At 36.9% G+C, this 25,623-nt stretch overlaps 1 protein-coding gene across 2 annotated transcripts in view; it reads left to right on the top strand.

Annotated features, from left to right (window-relative positions):
* LOC128660276 (1-aminocyclopropane-1-carboxylate synthase-like protein 1) overlaps nucleotides 1-25,623 on the top strand; it is a 526,308-nt gene that overhangs the window by 256,338 nt on the left and 244,347 nt on the right. For both annotated transcript variants that reach the window (XM_053714036.1, XM_053714037.1), the window contains 2 exons: nucleotides 14,969-15,035; nucleotides 22,802-22,899. In XM_053714036.1, coding sequence (XP_053570011.1) covers nucleotides 14,969-15,035; nucleotides 22,802-22,899 — 165 coding nt within the window. The remainder of the gene's footprint in view (nucleotides 1-14,968; nucleotides 15,036-22,801; nucleotides 22,900-25,623) is intronic.

Here is a 25,623-nt window from a genome sequence, read left to right as displayed (position 1 = left end):
CGGGCATAACCCTTACACTACCTGATCGATACAACATCATACCTGATGTTTTAAAGCACGTTATTCCAAACAATTTAGGAATGTTAGGTGATTTATGCCCTTTATGGATTAAAACCAGACTCTGCATCAACTATGTAATTTTCCGTGGGAGTTTTGCCATGGATCCCCCTCCGGCATGCCACAGTCCAGGTGTTAGTACCCTTGAAACAACTTTTCCATCACTATTGTGGCCAGAAAGAGTCCCTGTGGGTTTTAAAATTCGCCTGCCTATTGAAGTCAATGGCGGTTCGCCCGGTTCGCCCGTTCGCGAACATTTGCGGACGTTCGCGTTCGCTGCTCGCGAACGGAAAATTTTAAGTTCGCGACATCACTAATAGGGAATGCCTGGCAGACTTTCCAGCAGATGTAAGGTTAAAACTGTAAGGTTAATACATTATTAACCTTATAGTTTTAACCTTACATCTGCTGGAATCCAGCTCTTTCAAGTATCATATATACTGTTATTTGTTTAATATAGGTGTAATTATACAGTACACTGATTAATTATGTAAACACTGTGTGAAACACGTGCTTATAACAGGTACAGGTCAAGTGCCAGATTTCAGAAGATTTATTCCATGTAGTTTAAAATGACAAGATAAAAAAGCTCTAAAACAAATAAAATAGATCAACGCCTTTTATATATCGTTGATTGGTACATATACTCCATGGACATTGTCAGACTTGCACACATGGAGAAGTTCAGAATGCTCACAAGCTACAAAAAAGGCATACAGCCTTTATTTAAAGGGACAGTAAACACCAAAAATGTTATTGTTTAAAAAGATAGATAATCCCTTTATTTACCATCCCCCGGTTTTGAGCACAGTGTTATCTATATGAAGCACATGAACTAACACCCACTAGCTGTGAAAAACTATCAAATGCATTTAGATGAAACAAGGCGGCATTCAAGGGCTTAGAATTTAGCATATGAGCCTATCTAGGTTTAGCTTTCAACAAAGAATACCTAGAGAACAAAGCAAATTTGATGATAAAAGTAAATTAGAAAGCTGTTTAAAATTGCATGCCCTATCTGAATCATGAAAGTTTAATTTGGACTTTACAATCCCTTTAAAAGTAAGTATATCAATAGGTTAGAAAAGTTAAGGGATTTGGCATTAAAGCCAAGTGCTGAATTAGGCACTAATAATAATGTAAAGAAAAGATGAATAAAATATACACTTTATTAACAAATATGCAAAGGCAAACAATTATATCTATAATTGGATCAGATTAGTAAAGGTGGGAAATCACCATCCACTTTTATGTATTAATAAATAGCTGATCCAACAAAGTTAAAAACATTTAAAAAGGACTGTGCATCCTAAGGTAGCGATGTGAATGAACACAAATTAGAGCAAAATGAGCTATAGTGAATGCAGGGATAGATTCAATCACACAAATCTCACAGACTATGCGCTCAAAGGCGTCCTCCTGCCTGCGTACTGCTGGGATTCAACCCAGTCAGCCGATTGCTAGATAGATTCCCTATCACTAAAAGTCACACACATAACAGGAATTCACTCTGTTATACTGCATATTAGCAGCATTATATTGTTACAAAACTGGCTCAAATATGCTCTAAGAGGCTTGTATAATTAACAGATAGATACAATGTGTCACCAGTTATCACTATCTGACACCCACATTAATAAGCGTTTAATCTGTATCTTTAGTGTTTCTTATTCAATAGTTACAAACGGTCACCAATGTCTTAATAGCCTGATATAAACTTAGTCAAGTGTTTCTATATATGCAATAAGTCAACAGCATTCATGCTGTATTAACTCGGATTACGTTCAAACAGATAAATCATTTGGCATAAATTAGGCTATATGGTAATCTTCAGAACTAAAGTGTTACAAGCCGTTCATTTAGTTCACAACATGCGCGCCTCTAGGACACGCCCACCGACGCGTTTCGTCACTATAGCGTGACTTCGTCAGGGCATAGGGGCCGTCCAGCCGTACTCTCAGCAAGATATACTGTTGCGTTGCCATGGAAACATAGCGCGTATGCGGAAGTGTTACCCACATCTGTCTGGCGATTTAATTTTCAATATGTCATATTGCAAATCACCCAAATTAGTAGGTAGCGTTTTCCTAATATCATAATAAGAAGTCATATAGTGTTATTAGTGAAATCATTAATGGGGACAAAGTATTGATCATGGATATTGCAGAGGGAAGGCATTTTGCTGCATTTAAATCCATTCAGCATTATTTACGTGGACATATATGTGCACATTTTTGGATTCCTTTTCAATCCCTCTAGGGACTTGTTGGATATTATTATATCATAATTAGAATGAATAACAGTAAGATGGTTATTATACTGAGAAGTGTGGGATTGTGTGTAGATCTTATTCTCACATCGTGTTTTGTAATATAAGCATATGCTGCACAATGAAATATATATTTTTTTGAATGATTAAATATCCATATTAGGGTTATTTGCTATTAATCAATTTTAAGTGATAATATCAATGAACAGATTTAATATCAGTTATGTGTAATATTCAGATACATGATATAGTTCATGCCTAATGTTACTGTTCATATTGAAAGACACTGATCAAATACCCTATTAATAATCATCCGATGGAAAAACTTGCTTGAAATGGTGAAAGTTAACAGACTAGGAACATATCAAATTGCTATTCTTATTATAGCATTATGCTTATCAATGTATATTATACACTTGTGAAATACACTCAGACATTTTGTATAGTACCACTTATCAACTAGGTGCTTCTATCTACATTTTTTCATCTTATGTAACCATATCATAGTTCTAATATGAGTATTAACATATATATACTGATTCACTTCTTATTCAGAGGTAACCAATGTTACTAGTGATGTAAATATTAACACCCAATGTATAGTTACTTACATCTTGATTGTACAGATGTAGGTCTAAAAAATAGATTATGGTTATATAGTACTCCAGTATAGTGACTATAAAGGTTAAGATATTATAAGAAACTTTTGAACGATATTGCTTCGTTAAGACCATTCTTTTTGTAAAAGTAACTTATTTATATCTCCCCTTCTCCCTTTCAATTTAAGTTGTTCGATTGCAAAGAAGTGTATTTGGTATTTGTCATCTTTATGTACACTATTCATATGTTTTGCTATAGGTACATTACGGTCCCACTTTATGTCTCCCAGATGTTCCAGCACTCTGGTTCGTAGTTCACGGGAGGTCTCACCTACATAGATTAAGGGACACTTGCATGTCACCACATATATGACTCTTTTTGTTCTGCAATTCATGAAATCATTTATCTGGTAATTTTTCCCTGTTTGGGGATGTGTGAATATTTTTGTTGGTGCCATATTTTTGCAAGCTTGGCACCGGCCACATTTGAAGAAACCCTTAGTTTCTTGGAGCCATGTTCTTTGTTTCACTTGACAATAATGACTTCTAGTCAATATATCCTTTAGATTCTGAGATCTCCTATTTGTTATATTGGGTTTCTCAGTGACTACTTCTAACAAATCAGAGTCTTCATGTAGGACATGCCAATGTTTTTGGAAGATATTGCGTATAATGCTGTTTTTCTCATCGAAAGTACCAATCATTCTGATTTTGTTAGTATTGATATTTTCATCCAATATATTTCTTGTAATAACGGTGGTCTCTCTAGTGCTTTAGCACGCTGATAAGCTTTTTTAAGGCACCTATTGGGATAACCTTTTTCTTTAAATCTTTTTCTCAGTTCTTTTGCTTCAGACTCAAAGTCTTCCATAGTGCTACAGTTGCGTCTAGCCCTCAGATATTGTCCATAGGGAATACCCATCTTTTGACCTTTTGGATGATGACTTTTCCAATTTAATAGATTATTGGTGGATGTCTTTTTTTCTGAAAAGTTTAGTACTGAGGGAACCATCAGATTATTTTTGGATCATTAGATCCAAGAATGGGATGCATGACTCCTCAATTTCAGAGGTATAATGCATGCCATGTCTGTTATCATTTAGCCAATCTATGAAACTTTTAAAATCATCCTTTGAACCTGTCCAAAGTATTAGGACATCGTCAATATAACGAATGTATAGATCCATAAAAAGTAACAGACATTTCCTAGAATCTCCTTTTTATCTATCACAGAAGGATAAAGCAACATGCCTTTTTCAATAGTTAGTATATTTTGTGTTAATCAGTAATTTATGTATTCATTATGGTCAGTTAGTTAATCCACTATTTAAAGTGATGCATTAAAGCAAACCTTTCATTTTTTAACCACATCTAAGAATGCATTTTGAAATACATCATATTTTTTGTTTTTGAGGAACAGATCTTTCTGTTCTTAAAGAAAATAAGTGTATTTGACTGGAAATTTCCAGGAAGCTATGATATGCCTTCCATACAGAATAGTAGGGCTCTATAAAATGCAGATATACAAAGGGGACTGTGTCACTCATCCTGGCAGCACCTAGCACTACTAAAACCTACAAAAATATAGTATTATTTGTGCAATTTAGCCAGACCTCCTTGTAACAATTCCACAAACAAGTTAATGGCAAAAAAGATCAGCAAGTACCATTTCCCAGGGGTTAAATGTCCAAATACCTTTTTGCCCTTAAACAACTGATGCCCTGTACTGTGAAACCTGTTGAACCTAGCATAATGATAATATACTAAATAAAATTATAGATTTATTTCTAAATATCTAGGGAGCTCCCCTTATTAAGCTGCAGAAATTTTATTAGCAAATGAGAATCAACAAAATTCCCAGTTCACCTTTTCTTGCTTAAGTGGACTGGTCTTACCGTGCACAATGGGAGGCAAAGATTGAGAACAGTCTGCTTCACAAATCTTTCCTCTCTCTTGTCATCACGTCACTCAGTCACAGAGTCACTAGTTTCCCGCTTCTAGTAACTCTTTTTTCTCACAGTCTAAGGCTGAGCGCGGCATCAAGTGACGTGTTGCTCCAGTTTCCCGCTACTTGTAAGTCTCTGACTCTGAGGCTGAGTGCGGCGTCAAGTGACGTGAGCGACGCGCAGCCCCTAAATTGGCGCAATTAAAAAAAAAGAAAAATGTCAGTTTGTATATATAAAAAAAATTAAAAAATTTGCAGTATTATTTGGCACTAGCCCTAAGGCCGGCCCTGTAATGAAGATGCACTATAACTTACTTTTTGATATAGATATGAAATTCAAATACTATGCGCTCTGCAGCCCACTTCAAAAGTAAATTTTTCTGTGAGCTAACAGTTTCAATTGTTGTCCAATCAGCACTTTCCCCATATGGCACTTTTTTTGTAGCTAAAGCCTGATTGGTTAGCTCACAGGAAAATGTACTTTTAAAGTGGGTGGTGGAGCACGGGGTATTTGACGTTTATGGGGCATATTTATTAAAGTGCGAGCGGACATGATAAGATGTAGGATATCATGTCTGCTGCACATCGGTAAATGCTGACAGCATACGCTGTCTGCATTTATCATTGCACAAGCAGTTCACCAGAACTGCTTGTGCAATATTGCCCCCTGCAGATTCGCTGCCAATCGGCCGCTAGCAGGGGGTGTCAATCAACCCGATCGTATTAGATCGGGCTGATTTCTGTCCACCGCCTCAGAGCAGGCGGACAAGTTTTGGAGCAGCAGAGCTTGATAATTACGCCCATATATCTTTATTAAAAGGTAAGTTATAGTGCATCGTCATTAAAACAATAAATTAAACTCATCTAAAATATCACTAACATTCCAGATCTGTTTTTAAAATTGGCAGAGTTTACCATCATTTTAAAGGTGTGGTATGTATACGGTGTCTGGACAAATATCAAGCACTATGATATCATGCTACCAGTCAACCTTGATGAATATTGTGAGTAAACATACACTGAATACGTAGCAATATAATTGGCTAGCTTGGAGAATTCAATTATAACCAAATAAAGGAACCAATTTAATGTACTTCTAATCTCACAGAGTATATATACATAATTTAAAGATTTATTCTGCACATAAACCAAAAACAAAATAACAGATTGAGGCCTGATCTGTCCCATGGTCCTGACCGCTGACCACAGGCTTAAAATAAGGTTTAGTATAAAGTAAGATAGTTTAGAATATTGACCTTAATGTACACGGGTAATTAATATAAACCCAACAATGATAACAGCCTTAATGCATTTAAAGGTTATATAGAATGTAAATTTAAAAGAGCTGTCTAAATCCTCATACTGGTGAAAGGCAGAATCATGTAGAGATACACATGTTAGCCCACTCCAACTATCTAAATGGTCATCAGACACAACCTAGGGCCAGCATAGATATATATATTAATAGTTCCCAGGCCAATTCATTCCTTGTTTTACAAAAACAGGTGACTGTTCACATAGGACATCCTCTGCTCCCAGCATCTCCATAGAATTCACTGCCGAAGCGGTTGAAGTATCCCTCTGCACATCCACACTATTCACACCATGTGATGGACCATAGTCTTCGACTTGTCATCATCCAAAGTCAACTCTGCGTCTTCAGGGTCCTTAAGCCCTCAAGATATCTAGCTCTCCTCTATCCGCCAATCGGCTAAGCTATTGGGACACATGGTGCCAAACACTGATATCAATAGACTTTTCAGCCTCAGGAAATGGCTGTATCATGGCCTAGAGAGATAATATTCATTCAGGAAGGGACCCTCTCAGGGGCGAAACTACAGGGGGTGCAGAGGTCGCAGGTGCGACTGGGCCCCTGAGGGTGGGGGCCCAGCTTTAAAAAAAAAAAAAAAAATTTTTATAATTTTTTTTCTTTAATAAAAAACGTTAACCTACCACTGCCTGCACTGATATCATGTGAGTGTGACATGACTACAGGGGTTAGTGTTTCTGTTTTACCCATTGGTGTTTATGTGTGTGTGTGTGTATGTATGTGACTGTGTGTATATTTATGCATGTATGTATGCGTGTATGTTTGTGGAACCAGCAAATTACAGACCTTGTTACTACAGCATTGGTGGGGCAGGGGGTGAACAGTGTCATTATACAGTACCACTATATACAGTATGGGGGGTGGACCATGTCACTGACTACTGTGGTCACTTTATAAAGTACTGGGCGGGTAGGGTCAGGCCAGCCATCTCACCGGCAGATTACAGACTGTGTCACTAACTTACTATATACAGTTCTGGGGGGTTAAATAGTGTCACTATATATATATATATATATATATATATATATATATACTGTATACAGTAATAGGGGGTCAGACCATCTCACAGAATGTGGGCACAGGGTACCTCCTTTTGCAGACATGTAATCTGATTCACATTTTTTTTCTGTGTTAAATGTAAAAAAAAAAAAAAAGTATTAAATTCACCTTTTTTTGGAGGGGGGAGGGGCGGTGGGGGGTCCCTTCTTAGATTCTTGCACCTGGGCCCTGTGGTTTCTAGTTACGCCTCTGGTTAGTTAGTGAATATGAGAACACAGCATCCCAGCAAAAATGGTTTAACCCAGAAGTTGACCAGGATAAATAGGCCAAGCAAAGTTGTTCAGGCAGAGTCAGCAACAAACTGGAAGAGAAAGTACCAAATCTCAGTCCAAAAGGAATGGTCAGTTCAGGCAGAAGGATCAAACACCAGATGGATGATAAACAGCCAAAATCACAAGACAGGAGAGTAGTCAGAGAAGAGCCATGGGTCAAGGAATAAAAACAGCAGTCCAAATCACAATCCAGAAGAGAAGTAGATATCCAAGCAAGAAGTTGCTACACAGAAGGAATTCGCAGTAGAAGAAATCACATCCAGAAAAAATCCAATACATGGGTATAGACGGGAAGCTGCTTATAAAGGCTGCTAATTAGGTAACTGCCTGCAGCTGGAGCTAGAATCAGCCAATAGAATGCGAGCTCAATCCTATTGGATCAGACAATAATTGGATCAGAGAATAGGATTGAAGCTCAATCCTATTGGCTGATTGCATCAGACAATAGGATTTTTTCACCTTTAATTCCGATTAGCTGATAGAATTCTATCAGCCAATCGGAATTCAAGGGACGCCATCTTGGATGACGTCCCTTAAAGGAACCTTCATTCTTCAGTCGCCATGGAAAGAAGAGGATGCTCCGCGCCGGATGTCTTGAAGATGGAGCCGCTCCGCACCGGATGGATGAAGATAGAAGATGCCATCTGGATGAAGACTTCTGCCGGCTTGGATGAAGACTTCGGCCCGCTTGGATGAAGACTTCTCCCGGCTTCGTTGAGGACTTCTTGCCGCTTGGATAAAGACTTCTGCCGCTTCGTTGAGGATGGATGTCGGGTCTTCAAAAACTGTAAGTGGATCTTCGGGGGTTAGTGTTAGGTTTTATTAAGGGTTTATTGGGTGGGTTTTATTTTTAGATTAGGGTTTGGGCAGAAAAAGAGCTAAATGCCCTTTTAAGGGCAATGCCCATCCAAATGCCCTTTTCAGGACAATGGGGAGCTTAGGTTTTTTAGATTGGGGGGTTGTTTGTATTTTTTTATAATTAGGTTTTTATTTGGGGGGTTTGGTTGTGTGGATGGTGGGTTTTACTGTTGGGGGGTTGTTTGTATATTTTTACAGGTAAAAGAGCTGATTTCTTTGGGGCAATGACCCGCAAAAGGCCCTTTTAAGGGCTATTGGCAGTTTAGTTTAGGCTAGGGGTTTTTTTTTTTTGTAATTTAGTTAATTGTATTTAATTAATGTAATGTATTTAATTATAGTGTAAGGTTAGGTGTCAGTGTAACTCAGGTTAGGTTTTATTTTACAGGTAAATTTGTATTTATTTTAACTAGGTAGCTAGTAAATAGTTAATAACTATTTACTAACTAGTCTACCTAGTTAAAATAAATACAAACTTAGCTATGAAATAAAAATAAAACCTAAGCTAGCTACAATGTAACTATTAGTTATATTGTAGCTAGCTTAGGGTTTATTTTACAGGTAAGTATTTAGTTTTAAATAGGAATGATTTAGTTAATGATAGTAAGTTTTATTTAGATTTATTTTAATTATGTTCAAGTTAGTGGGTGTTAGTGTTAGACTTAGGGTTAGGTTTAGGGGTTAATAACTTTAGTATAGTGGCGGATTTTGGGGCAGCAAATTAGGGGTTAATAACGTAATGTAGGTTGTGGCGATGTTAGGGACAGCAGATTAGGGGTAAATAATATTTAACTAGTGTTTGCGATGCGGAAGTACAGCGATTTAGGGGTTAATATGTTTATTCTAGTAGCGGTGATGTCGGTAGCTGCAGATCAGGGGTTAATATTTTTTTTAGTGTTTGCAATGTGGGAGGGCCTCGGTGTAGGGGTTAATAGGTAGTTTATGGGTGTTAGTGTACTTTTTAGCACTTAAGTTATGAGTTTTATGTTACATAAAACCCATAACTACTGACTTTCAGTTGGCGGTACGAATCTTGACGGTATAGGGTGTACCGCTCACTTTTTTGGCCTCCCAGGCAAAGTCGTAATACCGGCGCAAAGGAAGTCCCATTGAAAAGGGACTTTTGGAAAGCTGCGGTAGTTACGTTGCGTTACGGCCAAAAAAGTGTGCGGTGCAGCTAAACCTGCAAGACTCGTAATACCAGCGGTAGTGAAAAAGAGCCTTAACGCTGCTTTTTCACTCATACAGCAAAACTCGTAATCTAGCCGCATATGGGAGTTGCTCGGCATAAAGAGTTTAAATCCTTAAATTCCAGACCTAATGCATTAATCTATTTACAAATCAGAAATACTTGTGAAATAGTACAATAATCTATAACACCTGATTCACATCCTTCTGAGGGAGAATTTAAAACCTCACCTTAAAAATTCATAAATTACCAATTGATCATCATATTTGTACTTAAATGTAATCTATATCAATAAATTAATTTACATATAATTGGTAGTTTGCCCAAAAAGAGTCAAAATTATATATCAGCCAAGACTAAATTTTTCTAATACAAATTAATATCTTTTTTACTGCAGATGTTTTTCAATAGCCACTTTGGTCTTTAGTCTGCAGACAACAAGGCTAGCACGGTTATAATATTAGTATAAAGTGCACTGATTTGCAGTTGTTATCATTTAATGCCAATAACGGAAACATATGTAGCAGGGTTAGTTTTTAGTAGTCAGTAGGGTGCATTTCAAGTCCTGAAATTTTGAAAATCCTCAATTTCCAGAGATAAATTATATGATAAGAGGGCAAAATAAATATTGAAAGTATACAGATTTGTTTTTTTACGCATAACTATACAAAAATCTCAAGATGTTTACTGTCTCTTTAAAATCCAAACCAACCCCCTGCCCACAATCCCATATATGGTGTCATAGCAGATAATAAATCCTGCAAATACTCAGGATTAAGTAAAGGAACATCATAGTACATTAAAGGGACATGAAACTGGAAATGTTTCTTTCCTGATTCTGATAGAGAGTACAATTTTAAAAAAAGTTTCCAATTTACTTCTACTATCAAACAGCTAGATTACGAGTTTTCAGCGCTATAGGGAAATTAACGACTGCCACAAAAGCGGCGGTATTTCACCTCCCTATAGCGCTGCTATTACAGGTTTTAATAAACCCGGCTTGTGCGGGCGATATGACATCAATGGGGAGAGCCGGCAAAAAAAAGCCTAACACCTGCGATCGCGGAAACAAAAGCTCCATAACGCAGCCCCATTGATGTCTATGGAGAAAGAAAAAGTTATGTTTAAACCTAACTCCCTAACATAAACCCCGAGTCTAAACACCCCTAATCTGCTGCCCCTAACATCGCCGCAACCTACATAATGTTATTAACCCCTAATCTTCCGCCCCTAACATCGCCGCCACCTACATTACAGTTATTAACCCCTAATCTTGCCACCCCCAACTACATAAATTTATTAACCCCTAATCTGCTGGCCCTAACATCGCCTCCACCTACCTACACTTATTAGCCCCTAAACCTCTGGCCTCCCACATCACTAACACTACATAAATATATTAACCCCTAAACCTAACCCTAACATCCCATAACTTAAATATAATTAAAATAAATCTAAATAAACCTTACAATTATTACCTAAATAATTCCTATTTAAAACTAAATACATACTTACCTATAAAATAAAACCTAAACTAGCTACAATATAACTAATAATTATATTGTAGCTAGCTTAGGTTTTATTTTATTTTCACAGGTAACTATTTATTTTAACTAGGTAGACTAGTTAGTAAATTGTTATTAACTATTTACTAGCTACCTAGTTAAAATAAATACAAAGTTCCCTGTAAAATAAAACCTAACCTGCCTTACACTAAAACCTAACATTACAATAAAATAAAATAAATTAAATTAATAAAATACAATTATCTAAATTACAAAAAAAATAAACACTAAATTGCACAAAATAAAAAAAACGAAATTATCAAAAATAAAAACTAATTACTCCTAATCTAATAGCCGTATCAAAATAAAAAAGCCCCAGAAGACCTTATCGAAGCTGGCAGAAGTCTTCATCCAAGCGGCATCTTCTATCTTCATCCATCCGGCGCGGAGCGGGTCCATCTTTAAGACATCCGACGCAGAGCATCCTCTTCCGATCGTCGCTGGAAAATGAAGTTCACTTTAAGTGACGTCATCCAAGATGGCGTCCCTTACATTCCGATTGGCTGATAGAATTCCAATAGGAATTAAAGGGGAAAAAATGCTATTGGCTGTTGCAATCAGCCAATAGGATTGAGCTTGCATTCTATTGGCTGATTCGAATAGCCAATAGAATGCAAGCTCAATCCTATTGGTTGATTGCAATAGCCAATAGGATGTTTCCCCTTTAATTCCTATTGGCTGATAGAATTCTATCAGCCAATCGGAATGTAAGGGACGCCATCTTGGATGACGTCACTTAAAGTGAACTTCATTTTCCAGCGACGATCGGAAGAAGAGGATGCTCCGCATCGGATGTCTTAAAGATGGACCCGCTCCGCACCGGATGGATGAAGATAGAAGATGCCGCTTGGATAAAGACTTCTGCCCCGCGTCGGATGTCTTAAAGATGGACACGCTCCGCGCCGGATGGATGAAGATAGAAGATACCGCTTGGATGAAGAATTCTATCAGCCAATCGGAATGTAAGGGACGCCATCTTGGATGATGTCACTTAAAGTGAACTTCATTTTCCAGCGACGATCGGAAGAAGAGGATGCTCCGCGCCGGATGTCTTGAAGATGGACCGCTTCACGCCGGATGGATGAAGATAGAAGATGCAATCTGGATGAAGACTTCTGCAGACTTCTGCCCTCTTGGATGAAGACTTCTGCCGGCTTCGATGAAGACTTCTGCCCGCTTGGATAAAGACTTCTGCCGCCTGGATGAAGATGGATATCCGGTCTTCGAAAACTGTAAGTGGATCGTCAGGGGTTAGTGTTAGTTTTTTTTAAGGGTTTATTGGGTGGGTTTTATTTTTAGCTTAGGGTTTGGGCACCGTAAAAGAGCTAAATGCCCTTTTAAGGGCAATGCCCATCCAAATGCCCTTTTCAGGGCAATGGTTAGCTTAGGTTTATTTAGATAGAATTTTATTTGGGGGGTTTGGTTGTGTGGGTGGTGGGTTTTACTGTTGGGGGGTGTTTGTATCTTTTTTTTACAGGTAAAAGAGCTGATTTCTTTGGGGCAATGCCCCACAAACGGCCCTTTTAAAGGGCCATTGGCAGTTTAGTGTAGACTAGGGGTTTTGTATTTTTTGGGGGGGGCTTTTTTATTTTGATAGAGCTATTAGATTAGGAGTAATTCATTTTTATTTTTGATAATTAAGTTTTTTATTTTGTGTAATTTAGTGTTTATTTTTTTGTAATTTAGATAATTGTATTTTATTAATTTAATTTATATTATTTTATTGTAATGTTAGGTTTTAGTGTAAGGCAGGTTAGGTTTTATTTTACAGGTAACTTTGTATTTATTTTAACTAGGTAGGTTAATAACTATTTACTAACTAGTCTACCTAGTTAAAATAAATACAAAGTTACCTGTAAAATAAAAATAAAACCTAAGATAGCTACAATATTATAACTATTAGTTATTTTGTAGCTAGCTTAGGTTTTATTTTATAGGTAAGTATGTTTAGTTTTAAATATGAATTATTTAGGTAATAATTGTAAGGTTTATTTAGATTTATTTTAATTATATTTAAGTTAGGGGGTGTTAGGGTTAGACTTAGGCTTAGGGTTACGTTAGGGTTAGGTTTAGGGGTTAATATATTTATGTAGTGATGTGGGAGGCCAGAGGTTTAGGGGTTAATATTTTAATTTAGTATATTTCGTTGTGGGGGGCTTGCGGTTTAGTGGTTAATAGGTTTATTATAGCAGCAGTGTGGGCGGATGGCAGATTAGGGGTTAATAATCTTTCAATAGTGTTTGCGATGCAGGAGGGTGGTGGTTTACGGGTTAATAGGTTTATTATAGTGGCGATGATGTCGGGGAGCAGCGGAATAAGGGTTAATAAATTTTAATAGTGGCGGCGATGTCCAGGTGGCGGTTTAGGGGTTAATAAATGTATTATAGTGTTTGCAATGCGGGAGGACCTCGGTTTAGGGGTTAATAGGTAGTTTATGGGTGTTAGTGTATTTTTTAACACTTTAGTTATGAGTTTTATGCTACAGCTTTGTAACGTAAAACTCATAACATCTGACTTTAGATGGCGGTACGGATCTTGTCAGTATAAAGTGTACCGCTCACTTTTTGGCCTCCCAGGAAAACTCGTAATACCGGCGCTATGGGAGTCCCATTGAAAAAGGACTTTTTTAAAAGTGCGGTACTGATGTTGCGTGACGGCCAAAAAGGTGTGCGGTACAGCTATACCTACAAGATTTGTAATAGCGGCGTTAGGGGAAAAGCAGCGTTATGAAGCATAACGATGCTTTTTCACTCATAACGCAAAACTTGTAATCTAGCTGAAATTTTCTTTGTTTTCTTGTTAATTATTATTGAAGAAATATCTGGATAGGTAGCATGCACATGTCTGCAGCACTACATGACAGAAAATCATGCTGCTATCTAGTGCTCTTGCTAATGTATAACATTGTTGCAAAACTGCTGCCATATAGGACTGCAGACACGTGCTCACTCCTGGACTTATCTTCCTGCTTTTCAACAAATGATAACAAGAAAACAAAGAAAAATTGATAATAGAAAATAACGGGAAAGTTGTTTAAAATTGTATCAGAATCATGAAAGAAAAATTTTGGTTTGTATATCCCTTTAAGGAAATAAAGACTATTTTATTTTCTTGGTAACAACCCCCCATCCAAAAACATTACCCTGACTGCTCTTTTGTTACATGAACAAATGGCTACCTATCTAGCAAGGATTTACCCTAGTATTTGTCTCATTCCGAACCCTCCCATGAAGCTTGTGATTAATGCACAATAGGACACACATTTACACAAATAGAGACACACCCACAGAAACGCAGAATAGGGTATAAAATGTTGTGGTCAGACAGTAACCCTCCCCATTCTTCCATGACTTGCTAGTAGCATGGAGATAATCTTTGTGGCGAAGAGGGCAATTTATGGACCTTGGTGGTGAAATTACCTATAGTTATTATTTTATACCTTGTGTAATACATTAGTGTAGTATAAAACAGTTTTGAAGGTGTACACTGTTGATATTTTTAGATTATTTTCTCTTTCTCACTCTTTTTCTCCCTTTCCTTCTCTCTCCCTCTCCCCCCCCCTCTTTCTCCTGTAGTTTGTTACACTTTGTTTATCTTCTTTGCTCCATACATTATTTCTATTTCAATTATTATATGAAAAAAGTAATGAATTTTGAGTGAAAATTGACTGATATTAATAAGATACAGAGCACACCCTCTGCTAAAATTATTCCTTATAATCTCAATCCCAAAGTGTTGTTGTTTTTTTAACAAATGTAGAAAACTCAAACTGCCTGCACAGTTCATTATGACAAATGTTCTAACTCATTTCTTTTTTTTTGTGTATAGGTCATTATTATGAATGGATGTAATGCTATTTTTTCTGCACTTTCTGCTGTGATTTGTAATCCAGGAGGCAAGTAAATATTGTTCATGATTTTATATGAATTGTTTTGACTTTCCCCGAAGAGCTGTTTTTTTGTTGTTTTTGTTTTGCTTTTGTTTGTTTTTTTCTTATGTCCTGAGACAACTTTTGTGCGTTATTGAATCTAGGCTATAAATTGGCGTCAAAGGGACAGTAAAGACAAAATCTAGCTTTCATGATTCAGAGCATGAATTTTTAAACAACTTTCAAAATGTACTTATATTATCACGTTTGCTTCATTCTCTTGGTATCATTTGTTATATAGTACCCTCAGGAGCAGCAATGCAACTGGGAGCTAGCTGAACACATCTGGTGAACCAGTGACAAGAGGGACATATAAGTGCAGCCTCCAACCATCAGCTAGCTCCTAGTAGTGACTCCTTAGGGTAGTCTTTAACAAATTATACCAAGAGAATGAGGCAAATTTTATAATAGAATTAAACAGAAATTTTTTTAAATTCCATGTTCTATCTGAATCACGAACGTTTAATTTTGACTTTACTGTCCCTTTTTATTGAATGTATGCCACAGTTCAGGTTTTCAGTGTATGAGTTTTTTTTTTTTTTTAAAAACTGCTTCCTTACATTTCACCAGAATCTGCTACCCTCTAATTTAGGATTGTGACCTTGTTTTGGTATTTCTTTTGGTAGTTTGTGGAAAATGCTTTATATATATATTGTAAGATTTGTAACATGCTATCTCTTTCCCTTCTCTCCTGTAAACTGTGCGTGCTTAGAAGATATTGGTTTGTCCCACAAAGGATTCTGGGGCTTTCAGATCTGTTCTACAAAAAACATAGAACAAAATCTAATGAAGACCTTTTTACAATAATGTGCTATGTTGCATTTTATTTTGTCTATATTTTCAGTTATTAAAGATAGTAATCTTTTATATTCTGCAAGAAGCAAAGAGATGTGTTGCTTTTCTTTCATATGCAAAACAAGTAACATATTTTGGACAGAATCAGTAATTTAAAGGCACATTAAAGTCAAAATGAAACTTTCATGGTCTAGGTAGAACATGCAAGTTTTACTTCTCATATCAAATTTGCTTTGTTCTCTTGGTATACTTAAGGTTTAAACCTAGGTAGGCTCATAGGACCTCAGAAATGTGCACAATGTTTGTAGCAATGTTATACATAGTTGCAAACACTGCTGTCATAGAGTGCTAAAGACATATGCATGCTCTCTAGTTCCAATGAGCTTACCTAACAAACGGCTAGATTAAGAGTTTTGCGTTATGAGCGGCTCGGTACTAACTTGCAAATTATTTCCACCGCTCACCTCCCTCTTCCGCTGCTATTACAGGTTTTCATAAACCCGGCGTTAGCAGGCAATATGGCAGCGTTGAGCAAAATTGAGCTCCATACCGCACTCAAATACCAGCGCTGCTTTGAGCTGGTTTTACGTGCTCGTGCACGATTTCCCCATAGACATCAATGGGGAGAGCCGGCTAAAATAAAGCCTAACACCTGCAATAAAGGAGCGTAAAGCTCCATAACGCTGCCCCATTGATTCCTATGGGGAAAGAAAAGTTACATTTACACCTAACACCCTAACATAAACCCTGAGTCTAAACACCCCTAATCTGCTGCCCCCGACATCTCCGACACCTACATTACACTTATTAACCCCTAATCTGCCGCCCATGACTCCGCTGCCACCTACCTACATTTATTAACCCCTAATCTGCCGCCCCCAATGTTGCCGCCACCTTCCTACACTTATTAACCCCTAATCTGCCGCCCCTAACATCGCCGCCACCTACATTACACTTATTAACCCCTAATCTGCCACCCCCAGCGTCGCCACCACTATACTAAATTAATAAATCCCTAAACCTAACCCTAAGTCTAACCCTAACGCCCACTAACTTTAATATAATTAAAATAAATCTAAATAAAAATTACTATCATTAACTAAATAATTCCTATTTAAAACTAAATACCTAAAAAATAAACCCTAAGATAGCTACAATATAACTAATAGTTACATTGTATCTATCTTAGGTTTTATTTTTATTTTACAGCTAAGTTTGTATTTATTTTAACTAGGTAGACTAGTTAGTAAATAGTTATTAACTATTTACTAGCTACCTAGCTAAAATAAATACAAATTTACCTGTAAAATAAAACCTAACATGTCTTACACTAACACCTAACCTTACACTACAATTAAATAAATTACATTAATTAAATACAATTAACTAACGGCTAGATTACGAGTTTTGCCTTAAGCTGAAAAAGCAGCGTTAACAGGTCCTAACGCTGCTTTTTCACTACCACTGCTATTACGAGTCTTGCAGGTTTAGGGGCCCTGCACACTTTTTTGGCCTTACCGCAAACCAACTTACGTAAACTTCGTAAACCCTTTTTTCTATGGGACTTCCATAACGCCGGTATTACGAGTCTGTCCTGGGAGGCCAAAAAGTGAGCGGTACACCCTCTACCGCCAAGATCCGTAACGCATTCTAAAGTCAGTAGTTATGAGTTTTAAACTACAACGCTGTAGCATAAAACTCATAACTAAAGTGCTAAAAAGTACACTAACACCCAAAAACTACCTATTAACCCCTAAACTGAGGCCCTCCAGCATTGCAAACACTAAAATAAAATTATTAACCCCTAATCTGCCGCTCCGGACATCGCCGCCACTATAATAAACATATTAACCCCTAAGCCGCCGCACTCCCGCCTCGCAAACACTAGTTAAATAATATTTTCCCCTAATCTTCCGCCCCTAACATCGCCGCCACCTACATTATATTTATTAACCCCTAATCTGCAGCCCCCAATGTCACCACCACTATATTAAATTTATTAACCCCTAAACCTAAGTCTAACCCTAACACCCCCTAATTGAAATATAATTTAAATAAATCTAAATAAAATTACAATCATTATCTAAATTATTCCTATTTAAAACTAAATACTTACCTATAAAATAAACCCTAAGCTAGCTACAATATAACTAATAGTTACATTGTAGCTATCTTAGGGTTTATTTTTATTTTACAGGCAAGTTTGTATTTATTTTAACTAGGTAGAATAGTTACTAAATAGTTATTACCTATTTAATAACTACCTAGCTAAAATAAATACAAATTTACCTGTAAAATAAAACCTAACCTAAGTTACAATAACACCTAACACTACACTACAATTAAATTAATTACCTACATTAAATACAATTAAATAAATTAAATTAAATTAGCTAAATTACAAAAACAAACAAACACTAAATTACAGAAAATAAAAAACAAATTACAGATCTTTAAACTAATTACACCTAATCTAATAGCCCTATCAAAATAAAAAAGCCCCCCCAAAATAAAAAAAACCCTAGCCTAAACTACCAATAGCCATTAAAAGGGCCTTTTGTGGGACATTGCCCCAAAGAAATCAGCTCTTTTTCCTGTAAAAAAAAATACAAACACCCCCCCAACAGTAAAACCCACCACCCACACAACCAACCCCCCAAATAAAATACTAACTAACAAAACCTAAGCCCCCATTGCCCTGAAAAGGGCATTTGGATGGGCATTGCCCTTAAAAGGGCATTTAGCTCTATTGCAGGCCCAAAGCTCTAATTGGCAGTTCCAATATGATTTTTTCTACCTTAATTCCGATTGGTTGATAGAATTTATTTGGGGGGTTGGTTGTGTGGGTGTATTTTTTTTTACAGGAAAAAGAGCTGATTTCTTTGGGCAATGCCCCGCAAAAGGCCCTTTTAAGGGCTTTTGGTAGTTTAGTTTAGGCTAGGTTTTTTTTATTTTGGGGGGCTTTTTATTTTGATAGGGCTATTAGATTAGGTGTAATTAGTTTAAAGATCTGTAATTTGTTTTTTATTTTCTGTAATTTAGTGTTTGTTTTTTTTGTAATTTAGCTAATTTAATTTAATTTATTTAATTGTATTTAATGTAGGTAATTTATTTAATTGTAGTGTAGTGTTAGGTCTTATTGTAATTTAGGTTAGGATTTATTTTACAGGTAAATTTGTATTTATTTTAGCTAGGTAGTTATTAAATAGTTAATAACTATTTAATAACTATTCTACCTAGTTAAAATAAATACAAACTTGCCTGTAAAATAAAAATAAACCCTAAGCTAGATACAATGTAACTATTAGTTATATTGTAGCTAGCTTAGGGTTTATTTTATAGGTAAGTATTTAGTTAATGATAGGAATTTTATTTAGATTTATTTAAATTATATTTCAATTAGGGGGTGTTAGGGTTAGGGTTAGACTTAGGTTTAGGGGTTAATAAATTTAATATAATGGCGGCGACGTTGGGGGCGGCAGATTAGGGGTTAATTAGTGTATGTAGGTTGCGGCGACATTGGGGGCGGCAGATTAGGGGTTAATAAGTGTAAGATTAGGGGTGTTTAGACTCGGGGTTCATGTTAGGGTGTTAGGTGTAAACATAAAATGTGTTTCCCCATAGGAATCAATGGGGCTGCGTTACTGAGACTTACGCTGCTTTTCGGCAGGTGTTAGACTTTTTACAAGAAACTCGTAATCTAGCCGTAAATTACACAACACTAAATTACACAAAATAAAAACGAAATTATCAAATATTTAAACTAATTACACCTAATCTAATAGCCCTATCAAAATAAAAAAGCTCCCCCAAAATAAAAAACCCCTAACCTAAACTAAACTACCAATAGCCCTTAAAAGGGCCTTTTGCGGGGCATTGCCCCAAAGAAATCAGCTCTTTTACCTGTAAAAAAAAATACAAACAACCCCCCAACAGTAAATCACACAACCAAACCCCCAAGAAAATATCCTAACTAAAAAACATAAGCTCAATATTGCCCTAAAAAAGGGCATTTGGATGGGAATTGCCCTTAAAAGGGCATTTAGCTCTTTTTCTGCCCAAACCCTAAGCTAAAACTAAAACCCACCCAATAAACCCTTAAAAAACCTAACACTAACCCCCGAAGATCCAATTACAGTTTTGAAGACCGGACATCCATCCTAAACAAAGCCGGGAGAAGTCTTCATCCAAGCGGCAAGAAGTCCTCAACGAAGCCGGGAGAAGTCTTCATCCAAGGCGGCAGAAGTGGTCCTCCAGATGGGCAGAAGTCTTCATTCAGACGGCATCTTTTATCTTCATCCATCCGGCGCGGAGCGGAGCGGGTACATCTTCAAGACATCCGGCGCGGAGCATCCTCTTCAATCGAAGTCTTCTTCCAGAATGAAGGTTCCTTTAAGTGAAGTCATCCAAGATGGCGTCCCTTGAATTCCGATTGGCTGATATTTAAGTTAGGGGTGTTAGGGTTAGGGTTAGACTTAGGTTTATGGGTTAATAAATTTAGTATAGTGGCGGCGATGTTAGGGGCGGCAGATTAGGGGTTAATAATATTTAATATCATATATTAAATAAGAAAGAAATAACTAGTAAATATATAGTTATTTAAAGAATGACAAGGCAGCACTCAAATCCATGAAAACAAAGTGGTTTTATTAAGCTCTCTCCACCTGTGTCAATGACATCAATTGTTCCCAAAGAAAAAATGTTAGTAAAATAGAGTAACAGACATTACCAGGCCTGGCTCACAATAATCTGATCACACGATAACAGAGAGCACATAAGTGTAAAGGCACGCTCTCAAAAAATTATTCATGAATCAATCAGATAAATGTGAAAAGAATACAGTTGTAGCAAGATCGTTTTAACAAATAAGCATACAATTACACTCAGTTAACATTGTGTCCATGTAGGAGCACATAGTGTGAATCACACGCTCCATATAGAATAATCCCGTTTGCTACAAATAGACCTCCAGTGTTGCTGAAGTCAGCCAGCTGTATTAGAAAAAGCCTCACCACAGTTCGCGATACAGTTCCTGTTTCCTTGTAAAACGTGTTACCGGAATGAAAACAAGGTAATCCCTTCTGCTACGCTGCAACTCCACAGCATTCAAGGTAGCCGGACCCTTACAACTTCACAGGGAAATTCAGTGTAATAGATCCTCCCTTGTAACCACGGAACAGGAACCCAAACAAGGCTATGAAAGCAAGCTGGAAACTTGCGCTTGCGAACTTGAATACAAACACGGCAAGTCAAACCGCCTCCAGGTAATGCGTGTACTCAGCTTCAAAAGTTGCCGGTCTCCAGAACGTCAGGCATGACGCGTTTCGCCCCTCCCCTTAATGGGCTGACCTTAGGGCTTCATCGGATGCATGTCGATAGCTAATCCACTCTTTTATAACACCGGTTAGTTGGATATTTGCATACTGCTCCTTAACCATTACGATGACGATATGGCAACATACAATCTTGAAGACACTTCATATTTGCGATGCGGGAGTGCCGCGGTTTAGGGGTTAATATGTTTATTCTAGTGGCGGCGATGTCGGAAGCGGCAGACTAGGCGTTAATAATTTTATTTTAGTGTTTGCGATGTGGGAGGGCCTTGGTTTAGGGGTTAATAGGTAGTTTATGGGTGTTAGTGTACTTTTTAGCACTTTAGTTTTGAGTTTTATGTTACAGCTCTGTAACATAAAAGCCATAACTACTGACTTTTAGTTTACGGTACGGATCTTGACGGTATAGGCTTTACCGCTCACTTTTTGGCCGGACAGGCAAACTCGTAATACCAGTGCTAGGGAAGTCCAATTGAAAAAGGACTTTTTAAATGCTGCGGTAGCTATGTTGCGTTACAGCCAAAAAAGTGTGCGGTACAGATATATCTGCAAGACTCGTAATACCAGCAGTAGTGAAAAAGAGCCATAACGCTGCTTTTTCACTCATACCGCAAAACTCGTAATCTAGCCGATAGTTTACTAAGAGTACAAAGCAAATTTGATAATAGAAGTAAATTGACAAGTTGTTTAAAATTGCATTAATGTTTACCTACTATCCCTTTATTTACTACAGGTAAATTCCAGGAATATGGTGTCTGCAAATCTGGCAAGGCATACTGTTGTGCCATGTTACGGCAAATCAGATTTTAGTTCCATGCTAAATATACACTGTATAGCCAAAAGTATGTGGACACCTGTACTAATTATTGAGTTCAGGTTTTTCAGTCACTCCCATCACAGGTGCATAATATTCAGCACATTGCCATTAAAACTTTCACAGACACACGTGGGCATTACAGTGGGTTGTACTAAATAGCTCAGCGACTATAAAATGTAGCATTGTCATAGAATGCCACCTTTACCATAAGTCAGTTTGTGAAATTTCTGCCCTACTAGATCTGCCCCAAGCAAGCTGTAAGTATTATTATTGTGAAGTGAAACCATCTAGGGAAAACAGCCCAGCCACAGTGGTAGACTTCACAAACTGAAAGAGAGGGGCCTGAGGCCTCTAAGTGCTGAAATGAGTAGTGCCTAAAAATAGTGTATCACCCATTACAGAGTTCCAACCTGCCTCTGGAAGCAACAGCAGTACAAGAATTCTGTGTTGGGATCTTCATGAAATGGGTTTCCTTGGCCAAGCAGCTGTACACAAACCTCACATTAACATAAGCAATGCTCAGTATCAGCTGGAGTGTGTGTGGGGGGGGGGGGGGGGGAGGGGCTCTGTATTAATTTCCATAGTTTTCGAGTTTGATATCCAACATGATTATATAAGTGTGATGGACAGGTGTCCATATACATTTGATCATTATGTGTGTCTGTGTGTAGATAGATAGATAAATGGATAGATATATAATATGTATTTAACTCTCAGCTATTCATTTTCTCTCTGTATAGCTTCCTTACATTTATTGATTTTGTTCTGTATGTTTACTGGCTTTTTAGATGGTTTTCTTTTACCTGCTCCATACTACACTGGCATAGATACATACACCTCTCTGTATTCTGGAGTTAAACCTGTGCATGTTCCATTGTACAGCAAGGTATTTACTTACTTCTTAAACGTTTGACAGTTATAGGTCTTCAGAGAAGTGTTAAGGGATAACTGTTTTTTTGCTTTTAAATTAAAGGGGCAGTCTAATTGAAACGTGTTATTGTTTAAAATGATAGATAATCCTTGTATTACCCATTTCTCATTTTTGCATAACCAAGACTGTTATATATTAATACACTTTTTACCTCTGAATTACCTTTTTTTAAAAATTACATGCTCTAACTGAATCATGATAGCTTAATTCTAATCTGACTGTCCCTTTAAACAGCTGGTGACATCATTTAACAAAATAACTTACAGTTAGTAACATTAAATGGATACTAAACCCACATTTCTTTAATGATTCAGATAGAGTATGCAATTTTAAGCAACATTCTAATTTACTCTAAATTTGGGTTTAGTATTCTTGAAAGTTTGTATTGTTTAGATAATCCCTTTATTACCCAATTACCCAGTTTTGAATAACCAACATGATTTTATTAATTCACTTTTTTATCTCTGTGATTACCTTGTATCTAAGCCTCTGTAGGCTGCCACCTTATCTCAGTACTTTTGACAGACTTGCATTTCAGCCAATTAGTGTTGACTCATGCATAGCTCCACGGGGGTGAACTCAATGATAAAAGGCGACTTCAATAAGAATATCAGCATATGTGCCTACCTAGGTTTAGCCTTCAATAAAGAATACCAAAAGAACAATGCAAATTTGATGATAAAAGTAAATTGGAAAATTGTTTAAAATCGCATGCCCTATCTGAATCCTGAAACTTTAATTTTTACTTTACTGTCCCTTTAAACATCAAAACTTTGTATTACTTTTAAAATGGATTAAATACTGTCTACATAATTTTACAAAATATTTTGGAGGAAGTGTATGGCTTAATATGAAAGTTATTAGAACAGTGGATTCAATTTTTATTTTGTTAATTTTTATCATTCAGTATAATTACTTATAAATCTCTTTTGTCTGTCTCCTGGTTCAGCCTAAAGCCCCGATATGCAAAGCATCGACAATAAATAATAGGGATTTTGGCTTCCGCAAAAGTCCACCAATATCGCCACTTGTCAGCACTTTCAGGGGGCTGGGGGGGGGGTGTATTTGAAGTGTTCCTAGACAAAAACCATGTCTGTGCTGTGTAGGAAGACTTCAAATATTGCCCATTACACTACTTGCGATGTATCCCAATCAAAGTGCAGATTTCTCCTTGGCACACATCGCCAGCTAACTCCCAAATACCAATTTAAATGATATATTTATGTTTAATAAAATTAACAAGCAAAAATAACTGCATTTTAAATTATATACAATACTTAAATAATATGCATTATACATGAGAAGGCATATCATTTTAACATTGTATATAAATGCAATGCTACTTTAAACTGTTAACCCCCTTACGCACCCTCACCCTGCAACCTACACTATTATCCCTGCCCTAATCTGCAAAAACATAAAGACCTAACCTATTAACCCCTAAACCTCCACAACCCCCAATGCAATAAGCCCCCTAGCCTAATAACCCCTCAACCGCCACAACTCCCAACCCTAAATATCCCTACACTACAAAACTATCTAAACTAACCCCCCAAGACCCCTAACCTAACACCCCCTAAATTACACAAAAATCAAACACTACCAGAACCATTGCCAGAAAAAACAAAGCACTACCAAAAATAAAAAAAAATAAAGTCCCCTTTAAAAGAAAATAACCCACCCCAAAATAAAAAAACCCTATACTAACACTAAAAGTTACTATAGCAATAGCCCTTAAAAGGGCTTTTTGTAGTGCATTGTTTTAAAGTGATTTAGCTATTTTTCACATAAAAACAAAGACTATCTAGAAACCTACCCTGAAAGGGGCATTTGGTAGGGCATTGTCCTAAAGTAATTGCAGCTCTTTTGCAATAAAAGAATCCCAGAAAACCCTATTTTAAAAAAGATTGCCCTGGAAAGGGTATTTGGTTTGGCATTGCCCTTAGCAGGGTATTTGTTAGGGAAGTGCCCTAAAGTGATCAAAGCTCTTTTATTGCCCCTAAAAAAACTGTATCCTAAAAGAAGATTGCAAGAAGGACATCTGGCAGGGCATTGACCTAAAGTTATTGCAATCTAAATAATAAAAACTACCCCATAAAATCCTAACTCTAAACTCCAAAGTTTGTACTCACCCAACTTGAATCCGGCTCCTACGTGATCAGGTCTGGTGGTGCTCCTCTTCTTTCTTTATGGCGGCGGTCCTCTTCTTCCATATTCTTCCTTCTTCCATCTGAAGCTTCTTTTTTGCTTATCTTCTGCCTTCTATCTTCTCCCTTGTTCCTTCCAATGCTTCTTTTCTTCCTATCTTCTTGCAGACTTTCTCTTCATGTGACTACCACAGCGCACTGAAGCTTGAAATCTTCATTCAGGTCCTTACTTTTGAGTAACTCTTTGTATGGAAGTTTGAGGTCTAGAAAACTCTAAGAATATTTTTAATTAAATTATATTTTAAGTAGCTTTACTTTCTGATTTCCTATGTGTTTTGCTTCCCCATTTTTTAAATATCAAATAAAAAATGGTAAAGGGCACCATGAATTGCATTTATGTCCTGAGAGTTCCTGTGCTGTGTGGAAAGGGAACTCTTTAGCTTTATTCCTCATGCAGAAACCTTTTAGTCAACCAAGAGTATTTGGGTATAGTTTGTTGATATCTTGCGTGAAATTGTGTCGATTTTTAAAT

The sequence above is a fragment of the Bombina bombina genome, chromosome 5 (genome assembly GCF_027579735.1).
Source record: "Bombina bombina isolate aBomBom1 chromosome 5, aBomBom1.pri, whole genome shotgun sequence".
NCBI classification, from domain to species: domain Eukaryota; kingdom Metazoa; phylum Chordata; class Amphibia; order Anura; family Bombinatoridae; genus Bombina; species Bombina bombina.
This window is presented reverse-complemented; position numbering and strand designations above follow the sequence as displayed.